The 18520-nt window shown below is 49.0% G+C and overlaps 1 protein-coding gene across 1 annotated transcript in view; it reads right to left on the bottom strand.

Annotated features, from left to right (window-relative positions):
• Window positions 1–18520, bottom strand: part of Dnaaf5 (dynein axonemal assembly factor 5) — a 38158-nt gene that overhangs the window by 18297 nt on the left and 1341 nt on the right. The window contains exons 2-6 of the mRNA XM_090324121.1: window positions 17951–18135; window positions 13474–13598; window positions 12945–13063; window positions 2845–3077; window positions 974–1186 (exon numbers count right to left, since the gene is read on the bottom strand). Coding sequence (XP_090180247.1) covers window positions 974–1186; window positions 2845–3077; window positions 12945–13063; window positions 13474–13598; window positions 17951–18135 — 875 coding nt within the window. The remainder of the gene's footprint in view (window positions 1–973; window positions 1187–2844; window positions 3078–12944; window positions 13064–13473; window positions 13599–17950; window positions 18136–18520) is intronic.

Raw genomic sequence — 18520 nt, 5'->3', positions numbered from 1 at the left:
TTCAAACTCTAGTATCACCAAGGGGAAAACAAATCTAAAAACAAGTTCTGGGAAAAGCAAGGATTTCGCTGTAAATACAGTGATGAACTTTATGCCTCTCACTCTGAAGCAGAAGAAGGGCAGACAGAGATCCCAAAGTAGGCCCTCTCCCTTTCTCCCACCCAGCATGGCACCGGAGTAACTGCTGCTGAATATCAGAGGCTGTGCAGCTGTTGAACTCATGGAGACACTGGCCACTGAGGCAGAGTCATTTCCCCAGGTGCTGTCTGATGTATATGTGCAGAGGCAAGCCTAACACACCCTGACAGAACAGCCATAGGAGGCTGTGGTGAGTTATTGCATGAGACTAAGGCTAGATCTGCTACTCAATTTCAAACGAAGCCAGCCTGGTCAGTTGGTGGGTAGGCCGGGTTTTTTTTTTGTTTGTTTGCTTGTTTTTCCCCAGTCCTGGGCTTGAACTCAGAGCCTGAACACTGTCCTTGGACTTTCTCGAGGCTAGAGCTCTACCACTTGAGCCTCAGCACCACTTCTGGCTTTTTTCTATGTATGTGGTACCGAGGAATCAAACCCGGGTCTTTGTGCATGCTAGGCAAGCACTCTACCATTAGGGTAAACTCCCAGCCAGGACACTGTTTAGCACAGTCCAGCTGGACCTCCCTTAGCATCAGACATGTGTGCCACTGACCAGATAGCCACTGGATACACAGTGACTTGTGGCCAGTCCCAGTTACAGTAACATTCATTAATTGAAGTAGTCACCCAAGGCCAGTGGCTGCAGCACTGGCAGGGCACACAGAGGCCCCAAGATGCCAGAAGTTCTGAGTGTCGCTAATGAGACCCATGAGACATGCTGCTCTGTCACTATATTGTTGGCAGTTATACCACAGAGCTGGCAGGGACAGATACTCCACCAGTCTCTGACCCCAGGATACCCTCTACATGTCGTTATGGCCCTGTGACAGTACCAGCTTACATTTTCAGACCCCTGGCAGATGTGCGGCTGGGCCAGTTCCAAGGCGATGACCTTCACATGTGGCTGGAGGGCATCTCGTGGGCATCCTCGAATGACTGAAGCCAGGACTAGGAGGCCAGAGGAGGAAGGCGCCTTCTTCAGCATAGCCAAGATCAGCTTCAGAAACACTTCCGGGCTGACAAATGTCCCCACCAGCTCTGCGGACCTTGTACACTAAGAGACACATGAGAGCAAGAGGTTTGGGAACCACCTGACAGGTCTGTGAGTTCCTGTAGGCTTTTGTAGTCTTCCAGGCTTCATGGCAGAAGATTTAAGGCAAGTGAGAAGCAAGATTGAGGCATGTGTCCAGCTTGTGGGGGGTTGTAGCCCCATGGCTTTACACGACATCTGAGACCTAGATTTCCTTTTGTGACATGGTTAGACTCAGCTTCTCTAAACACGACTCCTGACTAACTCCTACCCAGCACTGAGGATGATGCAGAGATAGCAGCAGAGCTGCTCTGGGCAGTGTGATGGATGAAGACAGGCAATCCCAGAGGGCACTACTGCTCCCCAAATTGTGGACCACAAAGGGGAAGGGAGAGGTGAGCTCTGTGGAGGGGGTGGTCCCACAATGACGCTGAGACCTAAAGTCAACTTACTTTTTCCTGTGGGGAATACACCAGTTCAAAACATTTATAAGAAAATATCTAATGGGCCAGGAGCGTGGCCTAGTAGTAAGTGCTCACCTAGTATGCACAAAGCCCTGGGTTCGATTCCCTGGACCCATGTACACAGAAAAAGCCAGAAGTGGTGCTGTGGCTCAAGTGGTAGAGTGTTAGCCTTGAGCAAAAAGTTTCCAAGGGCAGTGCCCAGGCCCTGAGTTCAAGCCCCAGGACTTGCAAAAAAAAAAAAATTAACCACTAGAAAACCAGAAATGGTACTGTGGCTCAAGGGGTGGAGCAGTAGCTTAGAGCTGAAGAGCTCAGGGACAATGCCCAGGCTGAGTTCAAGCCTCATGACAAAATAAATAAATGAATGAATGAATGAATGAATGATCAAAGCCAGGTCCCGTACAAAAGGGTTCTAGACAAGCTGACCACTGGTGGAGCATATCTGTAATCCTAGATACTCAGGAGACAGATCTGAGAATCCAGGTTCAAAGCCAGCACAGGCAGAAAATTTTCACGAAGACTCTTGTCTCCAATTAATCACCAAAAATCTGGAAGTGGAGCAGATGCTTAAGTGGTAACCTTGAGCAAAAAGGCCAAGCAAGAGCTTGACAGCCCTGTTGTCAATTCCCAGAACTAGCACACATACAAAAGAGTCTAAACAACTGCAAATGGCAACGAGGACACAAGTGGGAAGTATCTGTTCTCCCAAGTGCAGGCTATGTCCCAGAGTGGGGTGGACCTGGTAGTGCTGTCGCTAGAAGAGTATGGTTTAACACCAAGACCCTGCTCCCATCCACTTGCATGTGGTGTGCTGATCACCTGCTGATAGCTAGAGTGGGGGAAAAGGTTAAGGACCCTGGACTCCAATGTACTCAAGCCACTCCCGAGCAGCCACCTTGGTCACACCCATCAGCCTATGTGGCAGGGAAGGATCCCAAGTGTCTGTGCTGGGGAAGCTAGGTTCTTAGGTCAGTTCTGCACTTCTGCAGACACAGGGGCACGGCTAGTAGTCCATGCCTGACCTGGGTACCCAAGTGCACTCAGGGACACAGGGATGGTTCTCCCTGAATATGCTGCAAGTCAGTGGTCACCAGGAACATTAGACAATAGTACTGACATCCTCACTGCAGTGGTCATGACCTACACTGCCCACCCAGAAAGCTCAACTCCTGTACCTGAACCAGTTCAGAACTCCTGAACCAGGGGTAGGACACTCACGCTGCTGACCACAGCCTTTTCCTCATCGGCAGAGGCCCGCTGCAGGGTTCGAAGGATGATCTCCAAGTGCTGAGTGATGTGGTCTTCCGCATGCAGCAGCAGCACGGGCAGGAGTTGTGCAGCCTTCACCCTAGTCCCTACCACCCAGTCAGTGATGTCATGACAGATGGCAGGAAGGATCTTGGAGAGGTTCCTGAAGACCAGCTCCCGACAGCCCAGCCCAGGGCGGCTCTCTAGGAGGGAAGAGAGACCCATAGACTTAGCCTCAGGAGCCTAAGATCTGAGGACTGAGGTTCAAAGCCAGCTGGGGCACTAAAGTCCATGAGACTCTTATCTCGAATTAACCACCAGAAAACTGGAAGTGGCCCTGTGGCCTAAGGGGTAGGGCAGTAGCCTTGAGCTGAAGAGTTCAGGGACAACGCTCAAGCCCCATGATCCACAAAAAAAGAAAAAGAAAAAGCAAGCAAGCAAGCAAGCTGAGATCTGATGATCACAATTCGAAGCCAGCCTTGGCAAAAAAAAAAGTCCGTGAGACTCCAAATCTTTAATTCACCAGCAAATGCCAGGGGCATAGCTCAAGTGGTAGAGCGCCAAAGCTATGAGCAAGAAAACTCCACTGATCCAAGTTCAAGCCCAATACCACCAAGACAACAGTCCTGCTGGAATGGGCTGAGCCAACTGCAGGACCCACCTATCTGTAGCTCGAGGTGGCTGTGTCTCACTTTCTAGCCAGAAGAGGGCGATCCTGCTCTGCTCAGTTTATCCAACAAGGTTGAGTCCCACAAGTGTGTACCAGTGGCTTCCTACCTTCATTTCCCTAATATTAACACTATTCTGAACATATTTGCTGTTCTCATTACCTTACTCAGTGACATGTCTATTCAAATAGATTTTCCCGATTAAAAAACCACATTCTTATTCTTGAGTCCTAAGAGATCTTTGTGAACTCTGGATACAAGTACCAGCATAAATAACTTTCCGTTATTTTCTCAATCTTTAGCCCATTCATTCTCTTACAATGTCTTTGTAAGGGCAGAGGGGTTTTTTTTGGTAAATTTTGGTGAAGCTCCACTTCTGACGATGTAAGATTTAGGTCAAGTCACAGTTAAGCCTATACGTCGTGGGTGCATATACTGACGTGTGGATCACAAATATGATACACAGACGCTGAAATCCTATCCCTTCCTCCCTCTTATTGGAACCAAGTGTGTGTCTGTAGTGAATCTCAAGGACAGGCAGAGAGTTCAGGCAGCACTGGGATTTATTTGATCACTTCTAAGGTTTGGCTGTCACAGAGCCTTTTCATTTTCACCCCTACTTTAGGACCAGTTTTTGAATTTCTGCCCAAAAGGCTTTGAGGACTGTTTAAAAATTCATAATGAGTCAAATTTTGATTGTGTGTGTGTGTGTGTGTCCCTGGGGTTTTCAACTCAGAGTCTCTCCTGCTCACTATGTAGAGCTCTACTTGAAGCCTTGCCCCCAGCTCTTTTTTGCTTTATTTTACAAGTAGGGTCTTAGGGTTTTTTTGGCTTTTTTTTTTCTTGCTAGTTCTGGGACTTGAACTCAGGGCTTGGGCACTGTCCTTGGGCTTTCCCAAAGCTAGAGCTCTACCACTTTGAGCCATAGCACCACTTCTGGCTTTTTCTATGTATGTGGTACTGAGGACTGGAGCCCAGGCCTTCATACATGCTAGGCGAGCACTGTACCACTAGGCCAAATCCCGGCCCGGGCTTAAGTTTTTACCTGAGACTGGCTTCAGACTGCAATCCTCCTACATATAACTTTCCTTCTAACTGACGTGGTCATTACCATGCCCAACCATATCTGTAAAGAATGGTCTTGCTAACTTTTGAGCTGGCCTTGAACCATGATTTTTCCAATCATCTCTCCCTATCAGATTACAGGCATGTGCAACCTGCTGGCTTAACTAGCTTCTCAAAATTTAAAAACAAAACAAAAATATTCCTGACATACCTATCATACATGTTTGTGCAATGAAGAACAGTAGCGCCTACAGAGGCATTTTCTAAAGAAATAATGAACTAACCAGTGGCTCATGCCTGTAATCCTACTTAGGAGGCTTAGACGGTTTGAAGCCAGCCCAGACCGTAAAAAGTCTGTGACAATTTTAGCTTCAATTACTGGACCAAAAGCCAGAAGTGATGCTGAGGCTCAAGTGGTAGTGCGCTATCCTTGAGGGAAATGTTAGGGGAGAGTAACCAAGTCTCCTTCAACCCATAATACCAGAAACAAAACAACAAACAAAAGACCCCAAATTGTGCTATGTATTTGGGTCCAGTGCCTGTTTTTCTGTAACCACAGCAGGTTGTCGTAACATTCCTGTGGACCAGGTAGCAGTACAGTGGCTCAGGAGACCAATCTGTCCCACTGACCGTTTATAAATAATATTTTATTAGGACCCAGCCAATGCCCACCCACTCACTACTGTCTAGGCTGCTTTCATGCTGCAAGGGAGGACCCTGCTGGGACCACAAAATGGAAACATTCTTCAGTGCCTGTCAGCTCCCTCTTTGCTCTTGGCCTGAGCTTTCTAGCACAGCAACTGCCAGTGCATACGGCAGTCCAAACTTCAGTTCATCACACTTAAGATACGATAAACAATCCGGTGCTCAGCCATGCTGACTGCATGGTCCCCTGGTGGCCAATGACCTCCTTCTAGTACCTGTGGATTTTTCTAAAAACATCTACAGAGTGGGCTTCCTGCACAGCCCTTACAAGGTATTGGCACATGCTGGTCTCCTTTCTCGTTCTGCCTGTGCACCCCTCACCCACTGGAACACACACAATGTCTGAATTCAGATGCTCCAATGAGGGCTTAGCAAAATGTCCGGTTTCCACTGCTGGGGAAGAGGGGGTGGAGGTCATGATAGTGCAGATATGGGTGCTTCTGTGCAGACAACTCCCTCGCCAGAGCTGACCGGAAGGGCCACGAGGAACCCACGCTACAGTTGACTTCCAGGAGACAGGGGTCAGGATTAACTGGCCCAGTTGTTTCCAACTTTTAAAGTAACTATCACTATGATGGACATCTTGTCACATAAACTTTTTATACGTCTGATTGCTTAGTTTGGATAAATGCTAACAATGGAATCTTTTGGTTCACGGGCTATGACCATTACCATCCTTGAGTGCAGCGCTGAGTAGTACCAACCTATTCTCCTACAAACAAAGGATGAGGTCAGGAGTTGGAGAGGGCTTTATATGTGGGGTGACACATACCTGAAATTCCAGTACTCCAAATGCTGAACCAGGAAGATTGTAGCCTGGGCTACACAGAAGGACACTTGTCTCATTGAAAACAAACACACACATCAACAAAAACAGCCATAACCACTAGCCATTGGTGGTTCACATCTAGAATCCTAGCTACTCAGGAAACTGAGACCTGAGGATGGCAGTTCAAAGTTAGCAAGTTCATGAGATTTTCACCTCTAATTGTGACTACTGTAATAAAGCACTAAGTGGCCTTGAGAAAGCTCAGGGATGGTGGAATCCAGGACCCAAGTTCAAGCCTCAGGACCAGCACACAAAAAAAGGCAATTCGGATAGAACAAGAGACAGGAGAATTTCTGGGTCAAAGGGCAGATTCCATTTTCTATCTATACTCTACTGACTCCAAGCAAAGGGTGTGCTGTACTCCACACTGAATTCAATGCTTGGCTTCTAAGGGTGAATTTAAACAATGGACACCGGAAAGTTCCAAAGTGGTAATTTCCAAAATTACCAGTTTGACAATGAAACCTTAGCAGTCCCCTCCATGTCTCCAAGTGGCTTCCAGGTGAAGCTATATACAAAGGAGACAGAACAGAAGACTCAGTCAGGCTGTGGAGAGGCAGGACCTGGCAATGGTGTGGCTCTGCAAAGGACACTCCAGATTCCCCCCCCACACTCATCTCAGGCTCCACACTGCAGTTTTCTGGCCATCTGCTCCTTGTGTGACTTCCAGTGACAGTCGGCCTCACTGCACCTGCACCCCTGTGCAGGGCGGGGGGGGGGGGGGGGGGCGCAGCTCCTGGTAAGCCATCACAGGAATCAAGGCAACAGGGCAGATAAGAGTCTAGCCTCTTGGTAGGGAGTCCCCCACACAGACTTTGAGCATAAGCAGATTGGGAATGAACCCCAGCTTCAGTGGTGCTTCCAAGCCTACTATACCGTTGGCCCTTTTTGTTACTAGATGCACTTATCTTCAGCTGGGAGAGCAGGGCACACAGTTGTGCAGCCATAGCCCCACTGAAAAGCCTTTCGGATGACTACATGGTCCCCTGGTGGCCAATGACCTCCTTCTAGTACCTGTGGATTTTTCTAAAAACATCTACAGAGTGGGCTTCCTGCACAGCCTTACAAGGTATTGGCACATGCTGGTCTCCTTTCTCGTTCTGCCTGTGCACCCCTCACCCACTGGAACACACACAATGTCTGAATTCAGATGCTCCAATGAGGGCTTAGCAAAATGTCCGGTTTCCACTGCTGGGGAAGAGGTGTGGACGGCACCATAAGAAACTGCCACTGTTGTGCAAGGCGGCCCACCATTTGCCCTCAACCAGCGGTGCATGAGGACTTCAGATCCTTCACATCCAAATTCCTTCCTAGATTTGATTATTTGTGTTTTGATTTATGAGCTTGCTGGAGGCTGCAGCTCTATCAGGCTGCAAGTCTGCACAGGTAAACAGTACAGTCTGAACAAATCATTAACCAAAGTCCAGAGTCCAGAGCTGCCAGGTCAGGGGCCCGGGAAGCTCGGCCATCTATTCATCTTCTCTTTGAAAACATAATTGCAGCACTTCAGCCAGCAAAAACCTTGAAGAGACAACTTAAATGACAGGCACCCCGCCCAGGACTGACCGAGGCATATGGGTCCAGCTTCCAGCAGAACACAAACCGACAACCGCCAATTAAAAGACTTATTTATTAACCTCAAAAAGGGATGCAAATATTTGCAAAGCAACCTTATCTTCATAGTTGAAACATAATTGAAGGCAATTATCTAACTCTGCCAAAAGCCACCAGCAGAGGGGAGGAGTGCAAGGATTCCACTGTTAAGCAGAAGGGAATGCAGACAGCAGGACAGCTGAGAGAAGGAGGTGGGGGTGGGAGAGTTTAGGTTTAAAGTTTGTAGTTTCTAGGCTGAGGGCCAAAGTGTGACGCTCTGGGGCTCGGTCTCAGGTGGGGTCCCTTCTCTGCTGATGGCATGCTCTAGACTCTAAAGCCCTCGTTGGCCAGCAGGATGGCATCATAAGATCTGAGGGTACTTGGTGAGTGCTCCGCTCACAACAATCAGAGTCAATATATGGTCCAGCAAACAGCCATGGGATGCATGCATGGCCTCTGCTCTGGATCAGTGACTACCCTGGCTTTTTCTTCCCCCGTTTGGACATAACTTTTCCCAGGAGATGAGACTGGAGAGTTAAAAAAAAAAAAAAGAACGGGTATGCAGTTGAGATGGGCACAGCCATACAGAGCGACCGCAGGACATGCTCATGGCATGTGCTACAGGGCTGCAACACGCCTGCCTGTTACAGGTGAAGAGCCTGTCAGTATGTACAGAGTCCTATCAGCACGGGTGATGGAAAGAATGCAGGCAGAGGGCGGAGAAGCCCTGGAGCACTGCATGCCTTCCACTGCAGTGACCAACCCATGTGAGGACATGTAGCCTGAACTTTTCCTACCACCTGATTCCTTTCTATACCAAGGCAATTTTGTGGCAAGCTGAGCCACAGCTCTATTACAGATCCCTGTGAGCCCCTGGTAGGCTAGAAGCAGGCACTCCAAACACATTCAGTTCCCGGTAGCAACCAACATCTTGGGGACCTGCCAAGATCTGCCCTGTGCCTCCAGAGGCCATCAGTGCAAAGTCTTGAGGAACTGGGTGGGAGCATATGGGACATCATTTTCTTGTGCAATTATACAAAGCATAAGTTAACTGCAGACAGCCAGACAGGTCATGAGTTTCTTAGCTTGTTTATCCAAGACTGGTGGCAGGCCTGACCCACCATCTCCTAAAAACTATTGCAAGGGGCCAGGAGTTTGGCCTAGTGGTAGAGTGCTCGCCTAGCGTGCACGAAGACCCAGGTTCAATTCCTTGTTACCACATACATAGAAAAGCCACAAGTGGTGCTATGGCTCAAATAGTAGAGCTCTAGCCTTGAGAAAAACCCAAGGATAGTGCTCAGGCCCTGAATCAAAGCCCAGGACTGGAAAAAATAAATAAATAATAATAATAAAATAAAAACTACTGTAAACACACAGGAAGGACTCAGGTGTGGGGAATGTGTTAGCTGACTGCCAGAGAACACAAGAGGTAACTGCAGACTGTTCTTCCAGAAGCAGTGGAGACATTTCAGTGTAGAGTGTGGTATGGCATGGATGCTAACCCTCAGATCACTCCACTCTCAGGCCACTCCTCCTCCAGAGCTGGTGTTCTGCATGCAAACCCATGTATAGCCATTTCTCCTCTGCACAATGCAACCAGACCAGGTTTACCAGGTTGAACTGGAGGGCAAGTATGCAGAGTGGGCAGGACCAATCACATAGAGGCAGGCCAAGCATGCTCCATCATGGAGAGGCATTTCAGAGAAAATCCTGCTTACTTCTAAGAACAGATTTTTATTTTATTTTATTTATTTTTTGCCAGTCCTGGGCCCTATCTCTGAGCTTCTCTGGCTCAAGGCTGGCGTGCTACTACCTGAGCCACAGTGCCACTTCCAGCTTTTACCGTTTATGTGGTGCTGACGAATCGAACCCAGGGCTTCATGCATGATAGGAAAGCACTCTACCCCAAAGTCATATCCCAAACCCTAGAACACAATCCTTTTTTGATTAAAAAGACCTGGCAGGGGGCCGGGAGTTTGGTCTAGTGGTAGAGTGCTTGCCTAGCATGCACGAAGACCTGGGTTCGATTCCTCAGCATCACATACATAGAAAAAAAAGCCGGAAGTGGTGCTGAAGCTCAAGTGGTAGAGCTCTGTCCTTCAGAAAGTCCAAGGATAGTGCTCAAGCAAAAAAAAAAAAAGGCCTGGCAGCCATTCGTCAGGCAGAAGACACTCCTCCTCTGACATCCAGGCCTCAGAAGGAAACATGCAACAGATGGCGCAAAGGAAGAAGCTCATAGAAGACAGTCTGCAATGATGACCCTCCTGAGGACTTCAGGCTGCACAATGAGCAAACGAGTCCAGTATGAACCCGAGGCTGTCATGAAGGTGGTACTGTTCTGGGGAAAATGACAATAAAAGATGTCCTTCCTGTCACCCCATCTGTTACATTGTTTTAAAGAGGGACGTTGGTAACAGGGAACTGACATTGTGACTCCTTCATGCTAAGGACAGGCTGGGGCGGGGGGGGGGGGTCAGGGAAGAGCTCTGCCTCTACCTCTTTTATTTTGGTAGCATTAGAGGCTGAACCAGAGCCCCACACTCTAAGGTCTTTCTTACTTCCTTGGGCAGGGAAGTCTGAGCTGGAGAACCCATACTAGGCCCACCCTTTGTGCATGGTGGGCCTGGGGGGGTGTGGGACCAGTTGTGATCAGTTATGTGACTCCATGTCACACATGTCATCTGTCCATCCTTTCAGGCTAAAAACCCACCACAGTCCAAGGGTCTGCTCCCACAGGAGGAGGACACAGCAGCCTCAGGACGGGCTGTAGGTGTGGGACACCCAGGTGACAGGCCTGCTTCAGGAGATCTGCACAGGGTCAGCTCAGTGGGAAAGGAGGTGGGTGTCAGGAGGGTGGCAGCAAGGAAAAGCTCTCTGCGAGGGACACAAAAGTAGAGACCTGAGAAGAAGTGTGGGTGCCAGGGCCTAAGGGAGGAGTAGGGTGCTCTAAGGCAGGTGTCCAGAGAAGAGATGCAGAACACTGATCTAAGATGTCCTCAAAACTCCACAATAAGAAAACATCGTCAATCCAACAGGTTACAAATACCTGAACCATTACATAACCAAAGATGATGAAGCAAGCATCAAAGAGCACTTGTCACATGTCATCAGGAACCACAAAGTGTCTGCGTGACCACTGCACCCCAGCACCTCCAAGATATCAAGCACAGGGCACCTGACACCCTCAGCTGAGGGCAGACATGAAACAATGCAGACAAGCAGTGTGGTCAGCTTAGAAAGTGACATGTATAGTTCTACAACATTTACCCAAAGGCTAGGACACTCCCACACCTGCCCTACTGCAATCACCTAGAAAGAGTCAAGGGTCTCTGGCTGGCTACCAGAGCACTGCTTCTCCCAAACACCTGAAAACTGGGATAGGTGGATGCCAGGAAACTCAGATGTCAGGAACAGCATGACCCCCAACCCACGTCCATCTTAGTTTCAGGGGTGGCGCTGGTTGAAGTCACAGGCCACAGAGCAAGCTTCAGGGACGTAAAGTATGCCATTACAGAAAGGAAGCTGTGACATGGCCACCTGGGGAAGACAGGGTAGAGCCCGGGGCTGCAGGCAGCAAGAGGAAGCTGGTGTGCCGGGGACATGGCTTGACATTTGAGATAGTATCAAAGTCAATGTGAAAAATCACATTTAAAATTCCCTACACATTGAAGTAATTTCAGAGGAAAAATGCCAAAAATCTAATGAAATCTAGTGCCTATGTCACCAACTACTGAAATTAAATTCTAAATTATTCTGTTCTAGTTCAAACAAAAATACTGTGAATAATTACACCGCGTAAACCCCAGAATGTAGAAGAAACCAGACTTCAGTGAAAAGTCAGAAATACCCCACAGCCTTAGCCTCACTTAAAAACAGACAACCCGAAACCTCTGTCCCAAGAAAGGGGATGAGGGCCCTCAACAGGGGCGGATGTACAAAGAAGGTGTGTGTATGTGTATGCACTCACAGGTGCCATGTATATGCACACACATACACACACCGTGTGCTGTGTAAGCGCATTCACATGTGCTGAGATGACCTAGTGTCTACCAGCAAGGACAACAACTCCCTGTCCCATAAGACTAGACTGTTCCAATAGGCATGACTGGACTCCCGGTGGACTGAGAAACCTCTCAGTAAGTAGATGGCTAGTCTCACACCTGTGAAGGACTGCATGGATCGATGCCTAGAGCCCAGCTGAGATGTGCAGTGAAGACAGGAGGTGTCAACAGAGAGAGATGAGAAAAATCTCAGCATCCTACTGCATCCTTGGTCCTTTCAAAACAGATCTTGATTCTGAAACTAAATCAGTATCGGCTGCCAACATGGGTTTATACCTAGGCCCAAACAGAAGGGCTTCCTTTCACACCAGCTTCACAGCGTGGGCAAAGCTGCCTGAGCAAAATGACACTGGTCAGAGGAAAGGGCAGTGTGGACTGCAGAGGCCAGCACCTTCATGGCCCCAAATTTAGTATCACAGCAAACACAGAACAAAACAAGTAATTTCACCATGTGCAATGCCATCCCAGGCCAGGAGGAGGGTGCATGGGGGTGCACCCCTGCCTGACTTCCATTACTGTTGTTACTTTCTGTCCCTGCAGTATAAAATGTACAGTTACCAGACATGCTATATGAGAATGAGAGAGCAAGCCAGAGGGGGGCCAGGCCATGGTGGCAGAGAAGTGGGCCTTGCTCGGGGACACAGGGTTGACCCAGCCCAGGAGGCTGGGAATACCAGTCCACACATGACTCAGGTTGTGACTGGGACAAGGCCAGGCCCTGGCAGGTGGGATGCTGGATGTGGGAAGTGCAGGGAAAGGCAATGACTTCACTTTGTCTGGAACCTACATGCTCTTGGCTCAGCTCCCTTTTGCTGAGCGGATAGAATTCTATCCCTCCATGTCCCAAACTTCTGCCAATACTTCCCAGGAACTAGCTTAACACATCCCTGAACTTACTCTAAGGGGGCTTCCCAGAGCCCCAGGAGACAATGGGGACAGTGCCTGTCGAGGAAGCAGGTGGCACTATCAATCCCAGGCGGGGGGGAAGGCACCCTCTCTCTGGGACCTGCACACTAGGTTCCTGCCACCTTCAGGATGCAGGAGCTGGCCTGATCTGGGCAGGGACCCAGAGTCAGAGGTTTCCCTGTGAATACAAACCAGAAGGTCTGGGAGGAATCTCAGCCCTTTCCAATACCACCCAGCACTCACCTTGCGGAGGGTAGTGGGGTGGGGGTGGCGAGGCGAAGTCCAGCTTGTCCTTCAGGTCCTCCTCATTCTCCTTTTGCCACTGCAGCCCAACCTTCTCCCATAGGCTGGCAGCCGACTGCCTTTTAGCAACAGCAGGAAAGGGCCGGCAGTAAGACTGGTGCACTGGGTGGAAATCCATTACCAACACCAAGCCCGCTGTGTGGAGGCCTCAGGACAGCACCTGCTAAGCTAGGGGCAATGGGGTGTGGGGGAGAGTATGTAAGTTCCACCCCCATGTTCTGACCATAAACTGACCACACAGATGTCCAACCAAGGGCCCAAGAATATAAGAAATGCACACTGTCTTAGAGATCAGAGCCCATCTGTGTGCCCTGGTCTTTACTTCTACAAGAGATCCTGAAGCTAAGACACAGCTGCTATAAATGGCAACATTGGTCAGGTACCTGCCTCCCAGCGAAGCAGAAAGCCAAGGTGTACCTCCTGGGTCCCCAAGGGAAGACCTGTCCATCTGGCCTCCAACACCACCTACCGGATTTCAGGCATCTCGTCACTAAAGCTGCTCAGCAGTAGAGGGATAAGCTTGTGGAAGAAGGAGTAGCGGTCCCGCAGACTCAGGAGCCAACCCCCGACCACAGACGTCACTGCCTGCCGGACCTGAGGCAAAGAGAAGGAGCTGTGTATAAATGGCCAGAGAGGAGATGGTAGCCCCCGAACAAATGAATGCTCAGGGGTCATCAAGCCCAAGGTCCCAGGGTACCGCAGCTCCTTCACCCATATGGATCCCACAGGGGCTTTGGCCATGTGGCCTGTGTGCTGACTGCCCTGTCAACATCTCCAAGTGAGGCTGGGCCCTGTTCCACCCTGGGCTTTTTAGAGGCTTCAGTGACAATCAAAGGGTAAAGCTACTGGTCCCTAAGCTCCAAGGGGAAGCCACAGGGCCCCCAGTGTTGCAGCCAGCTGGCCAAGGGAAGAGCTTGTGTATAGGCCTCACCTAACAAGGGGAAAAGCCCACATCCACACCAGGTGCCTCACACTCTGGGAGCAGAGTCTAGAGAGGGAATTATGGTGAGACCAGGAAGAAGCCAATACAGAATGGCTTGGAAAATGCTATTCCAGGAGGGCGCCGACACGCCTGTAATCGTAGTTACCCAGGAGGCTGAGATCTGAGAATCAAGGTTCAAAGCCAGCCCCGGCACAAAAGGACCTGAGACTCTTATCTCCAATGAACCTTTAGAAAATGGGAAGTGAGGCTTGGCTCAAGGGTAGGGCCAAGGCAGCCTTGAGCTGAAGAGCTCAGGGACAGCACCCAGGCTGAGTTCAAGCCCCATGACCCACAAAAAAGAAAGAAAGAAAAAAAAAAAGAAAATGTCATCCCAGCCTGATCCTGGGGAGCTCTATAATGAGGAAGCCCACGCTGACCAGGCAGGGACCACCCTGTACAATGCCCTTGCTGGAGTATATTGGGGGTGTGCATTATTCATGAATAATACTTGGGCATCAGCAGCATCCACTCAACATCTTTCCTTTCTCTCCTCCCCACTTCTTGTGACAGTACTAGGCCTTGAACACTGCTTGATTATTCTCCCTTGGCTATTTTGCTCAAGGTTGGCATTCTACCACTTGAGCCACAGCTCCATTTCCAGCTTTTTGCTAGTTAACTGGAGCTAAGAGTCTCACAGACTTTTCTACTAGGGTTGATTTCAAACCTTGATCCTCAGATCTCAGCCTTCTGAGTAGTTTAGGACAACACTACCCTTCCTCCTTCCCCTAGTTTCAAGAGGACCAATTGGGGACCAATCATTCCCCAGTCCCACTCTGCTAGCCTCGGGCTAAGGCCAGTGCTTTGACCCACCTGAAGCTCAAGTCGTCTGCAACATGAGAAAGAGGGCAGGTCCCTGGGCTCTTGAGGAGGATATGTGCTAGGGAACCAGAGCCTAGAGCCCTTGACCCTGTCTTTGCCCATGTACTGGAACCCAGGGCAAACAGCCACGGACACAGGGCCCAGGAACCTCCCGTGAGTCTTAAACTATTACAAATGCTTTTTGTTATCATCACTTATCACCTGCTAACACCAGGGCATTATTAATGATAACATACAAAGATCTGAAAGAGTAGGTAACCTCTCCCAATAAATGGTCAGGATAACAGCCACCAGCCTAAGAGTCACACCAACCTTGCCTCTGGTGGACATGGAGCTGGGGCTTACACTGTCTGAACAAACTTTTACTGCTCATGAAACAAAGTAAACTATGGACGCACAGTGTAACTTTCAGACAGCTACTGATAGAGGTGCTCTAGATACAATTATGGTAATTACAGTTAGCTAGCTACAGCCAGCTACAGTGTTTACAGTCACACCATTTACACAGCTCACCATACACAGTTATGGCATATTGTGAGCAATGACTTAGCTTTAACACAGGAAACTCACTTCCTTGTTGTTCCTCACTGTCCCCTTGCTTCCAGGACTGCACTCTGCAGTCCCGGTCTTCTTTTACTAGAGGTGCTGACCAATACCTCTGCCCCCCGTGCCACTGTAGAGGACCCACGGAGAGACTGAAAGGCCCCTGGAGCAAAGCTTCACTTGGATGAAGTGGAGCTCCCTCTCTTGGAGGTACAGCCTGCACAAGCCTCCTCCTTCCAGCTGCCCTCAGGACAGAAGCTCAGAGCTAGTGCTCCCAGCCCTCAGGTCCCCGGAGTTGCCTGTGCACCTCAATGGAACACAAGCTTCCTGGGAATCACACACTAGATGCTACAGTATGCAAATTCTGAGGCAAACGGAGGGGAAAAGGCCAATGTTACACATGGTAAGCAGTGTGGCATCGAGCACGCCATTTATCATAAGGGAAATAGAAGCCACGCCCCCTCAGATGACTGTCATCTTAGCAGCAGTACGAGTATGGAAGGGCTGGTGGAAACAGGAAAGGGCCAGCCTTTACGGGCAATCATGTGGTGATTGACTGGGAATCTATGGCCTGACCCAGCAATTGCTCTCCTAAGCGTTACCCCAAAGAATAGAAAGTAAGACACACACGCATGAGCATGGCTTTACTTACACAGCATTACAACAGCCCTAAAGGTGGAAACAAGTGGCCATCTACAAGTGAGAACAATGTGGCCGATACAGCAAAATACTACTCAGACATAAAAAGAAGCAAAAAATTGACACACACCACAATGTGGATAAATATGGAAAGCACACAAATGACACAAGGCTATAAGATCCCGGGTCAGGAGAAAGATGCAAGTAAGTAGTTACGATAGAGATCCTAACAGTCTCACTCATAAGGTGGCCAAGTTTACAGCCAGCTAGCAGGAGCTTCAGGACATAAACAATATATGACCAGTGTTTAAAAAGTCCTGGGGCTTGAACTCAAGGCATGAGCACTGTCCTTTGGGCTTTCCTCAAGGTTAGCACTTTACTTTAAGCCACAGCACTAATTTTTCTATGTATGTGGTACCAAGGAATTGAACCCAGGTCTTCATGCATTCTAGGCAACCACTAGGCCAAACTCCCAGCCATGACCAGTATTTTTGTTTTTTGTTAAATTGTGGGTCATGGGGCTTGAACTCAGCCTGGGCACTGTCCCTGAGCTCCTCGGCTCCAGGCTACCGCTCTACCCTAGAGCCAAACCCCACTTTCCTTTTTAGAAGTAAATTGGAGATAAGAGTCTCGGGTCTTTTCGTGTCTGGGCTGGCTTTGAACCTTGACCCTCAGATCTCAGCCTCCTGAGTAGTTAGGATTACAGACATGACGAGTGTTTTGATGTGGTAAAAATATACATTTCTTAAGCCAACAGGGGTTTAAGGACAGTATAAAGTGAGGGAAGTTGATGATGGCTCCCCACACGGATAGATGCACAGATACCTACACTTGGTATATGACACAGACAGATGCCAACCTTGTCCTACTGGGAACTGACCAATCATCAAAAAGTGCAAGAAGCTGGGAGCATTAGCCTGCCTGTAATCCTAGCTATTCAGGAGGCTGAGATCTGAGGATCTCAGTTTGAAGCCAGCCCAGGAAAGTCTATAAGACTCTTTAAGTACCTAAAACATCGAAGTGAAGCTGTGGCTCAAGGGATAAGGCAGTAGCCTTGAGCTGAAGAGCCCAGGGACAGTGCCCAGGCCCAGAGTTCTAGTCCCACGACAGACCAAAAAAAAGGTTCAGGAATAGGCTATTGCCCAGGCCCTGGGTTTAAGCCCTGATCACCCCCATCCTCTCCATCCCCCTCCCTAAGAAAAATCCCTTTGAAAAGACAATAATTATAGGAAGAATCCTGCTCTGGGAATCTTCCCTGGGAAGATGACTGACAGATTTGCTAAAGCTAAAACAACTCATTTTGAAGGGTGCTGGAATCATGCCTGGAATCCTAGTTACTCCTAGAATTGTGGCTCAAGCCAACCCATGCAATAAATTCTGTAAGACTTTTTTGGGAGGTAGGTTGTGAGACTTGTAAACTTGGCCTGGGCACTGTCCCTGAGCTCTTCAGCTCAAGGCTACTATCCTATCCTTGAGCCAAGCCCCACTTCCTGTTTTCTAGAGGTTAACTGGAGATAAGAGTCTCAGGTCCTTTTGTGCCTGGGCTGGCTTTGAACCTTGATTCTCAGATCTCAGCCTCCTGAGTAGCTAGGATTACAGACGAGAGCCCACCTTGCCACCTTAAATTCTATATAAGACTCTTATCTCCAATTACCCAGCAAAATGCTAGACTGAAGGCATGGCTCAAGTGGTCGAATGAAAAAGCCAAGTGAGAGTACATGGCCCTGAGTTTAAGCACTAGTATCACCCCCTATTACAGCCAATCCAATTTCTCAAGATATGAGACAAAGAAAGAAGGGAAAAGAGGGGGGGGGGGAGAAGAAGAAGAAGAAGGGGGGGGAAAGGGAGTGTGATACCCATGATATCTTTGAGAAGAAGAGACAAGTGACTCAGGTTACAACTAGACAATCAACAGGTTCCTGGTGGAAATGGGATCTACTGTCTGGCAGGGAAAGCCTGTTACCTGGGTGACGTCATCAAAGAGTCGCTGAGCAAAATGGGAAAGAATGTCGTCTACAGACTTCGCGTTGCCAAACTGGATCACAGTCCCTGTGGCTTCAATAACAGCCACCCTGACCTTCCAGTGCTGGTGGGAGATGGTCTGCATCAGGGGGCCAATCAGAGATTCCGACTGCATGTGGAAGTGGTCTGCAGGATAGGAAGGCTACTGGTTACCAGGGTATCCCCCCATGAGCCTCGCCACAGCCCAGCTCTGCAGCCACCACCACAGGGCTGTCTTCCTCTGACCATTCAACATAAACAAACAAACAAACCCAACTGGGCACTGTAATTCTTACTCATGAGGCTGAGATCTGAGGATTGCAGTTTGAAGCCCGTTAGGGTAGAAGAGGCAGTGAGGGATTCTTATCTTCAATTAACCAGCAAAAGGGTTAAAAGTGGAGGACTAGCTCAAGTGGCAGTGTGTCATTCTTGAGTGGAAAAAGCCAAGTAAGAGTATAAAGCCCAGTTCAAGTCCCAGAACTGACACAAAACAAAACAAAACAACCCACTCATGATCAAGAGGCCTTTCTGC

This window comes from Megascapheus bottae, chromosome 34 (genome assembly GCF_031878675.1).
Source record: "Megascapheus bottae isolate mThoBot1 chromosome 34, mThoBot2.hap1, whole genome shotgun sequence".
Classification (NCBI taxonomy): domain Eukaryota; kingdom Metazoa; phylum Chordata; class Mammalia; order Rodentia; family Geomyidae; genus Megascapheus; species Megascapheus bottae.
The sequence above is the reverse complement of the archived record's forward strand: the minus strand, read 5'-3'. Positions and strand labels throughout refer to the sequence as shown.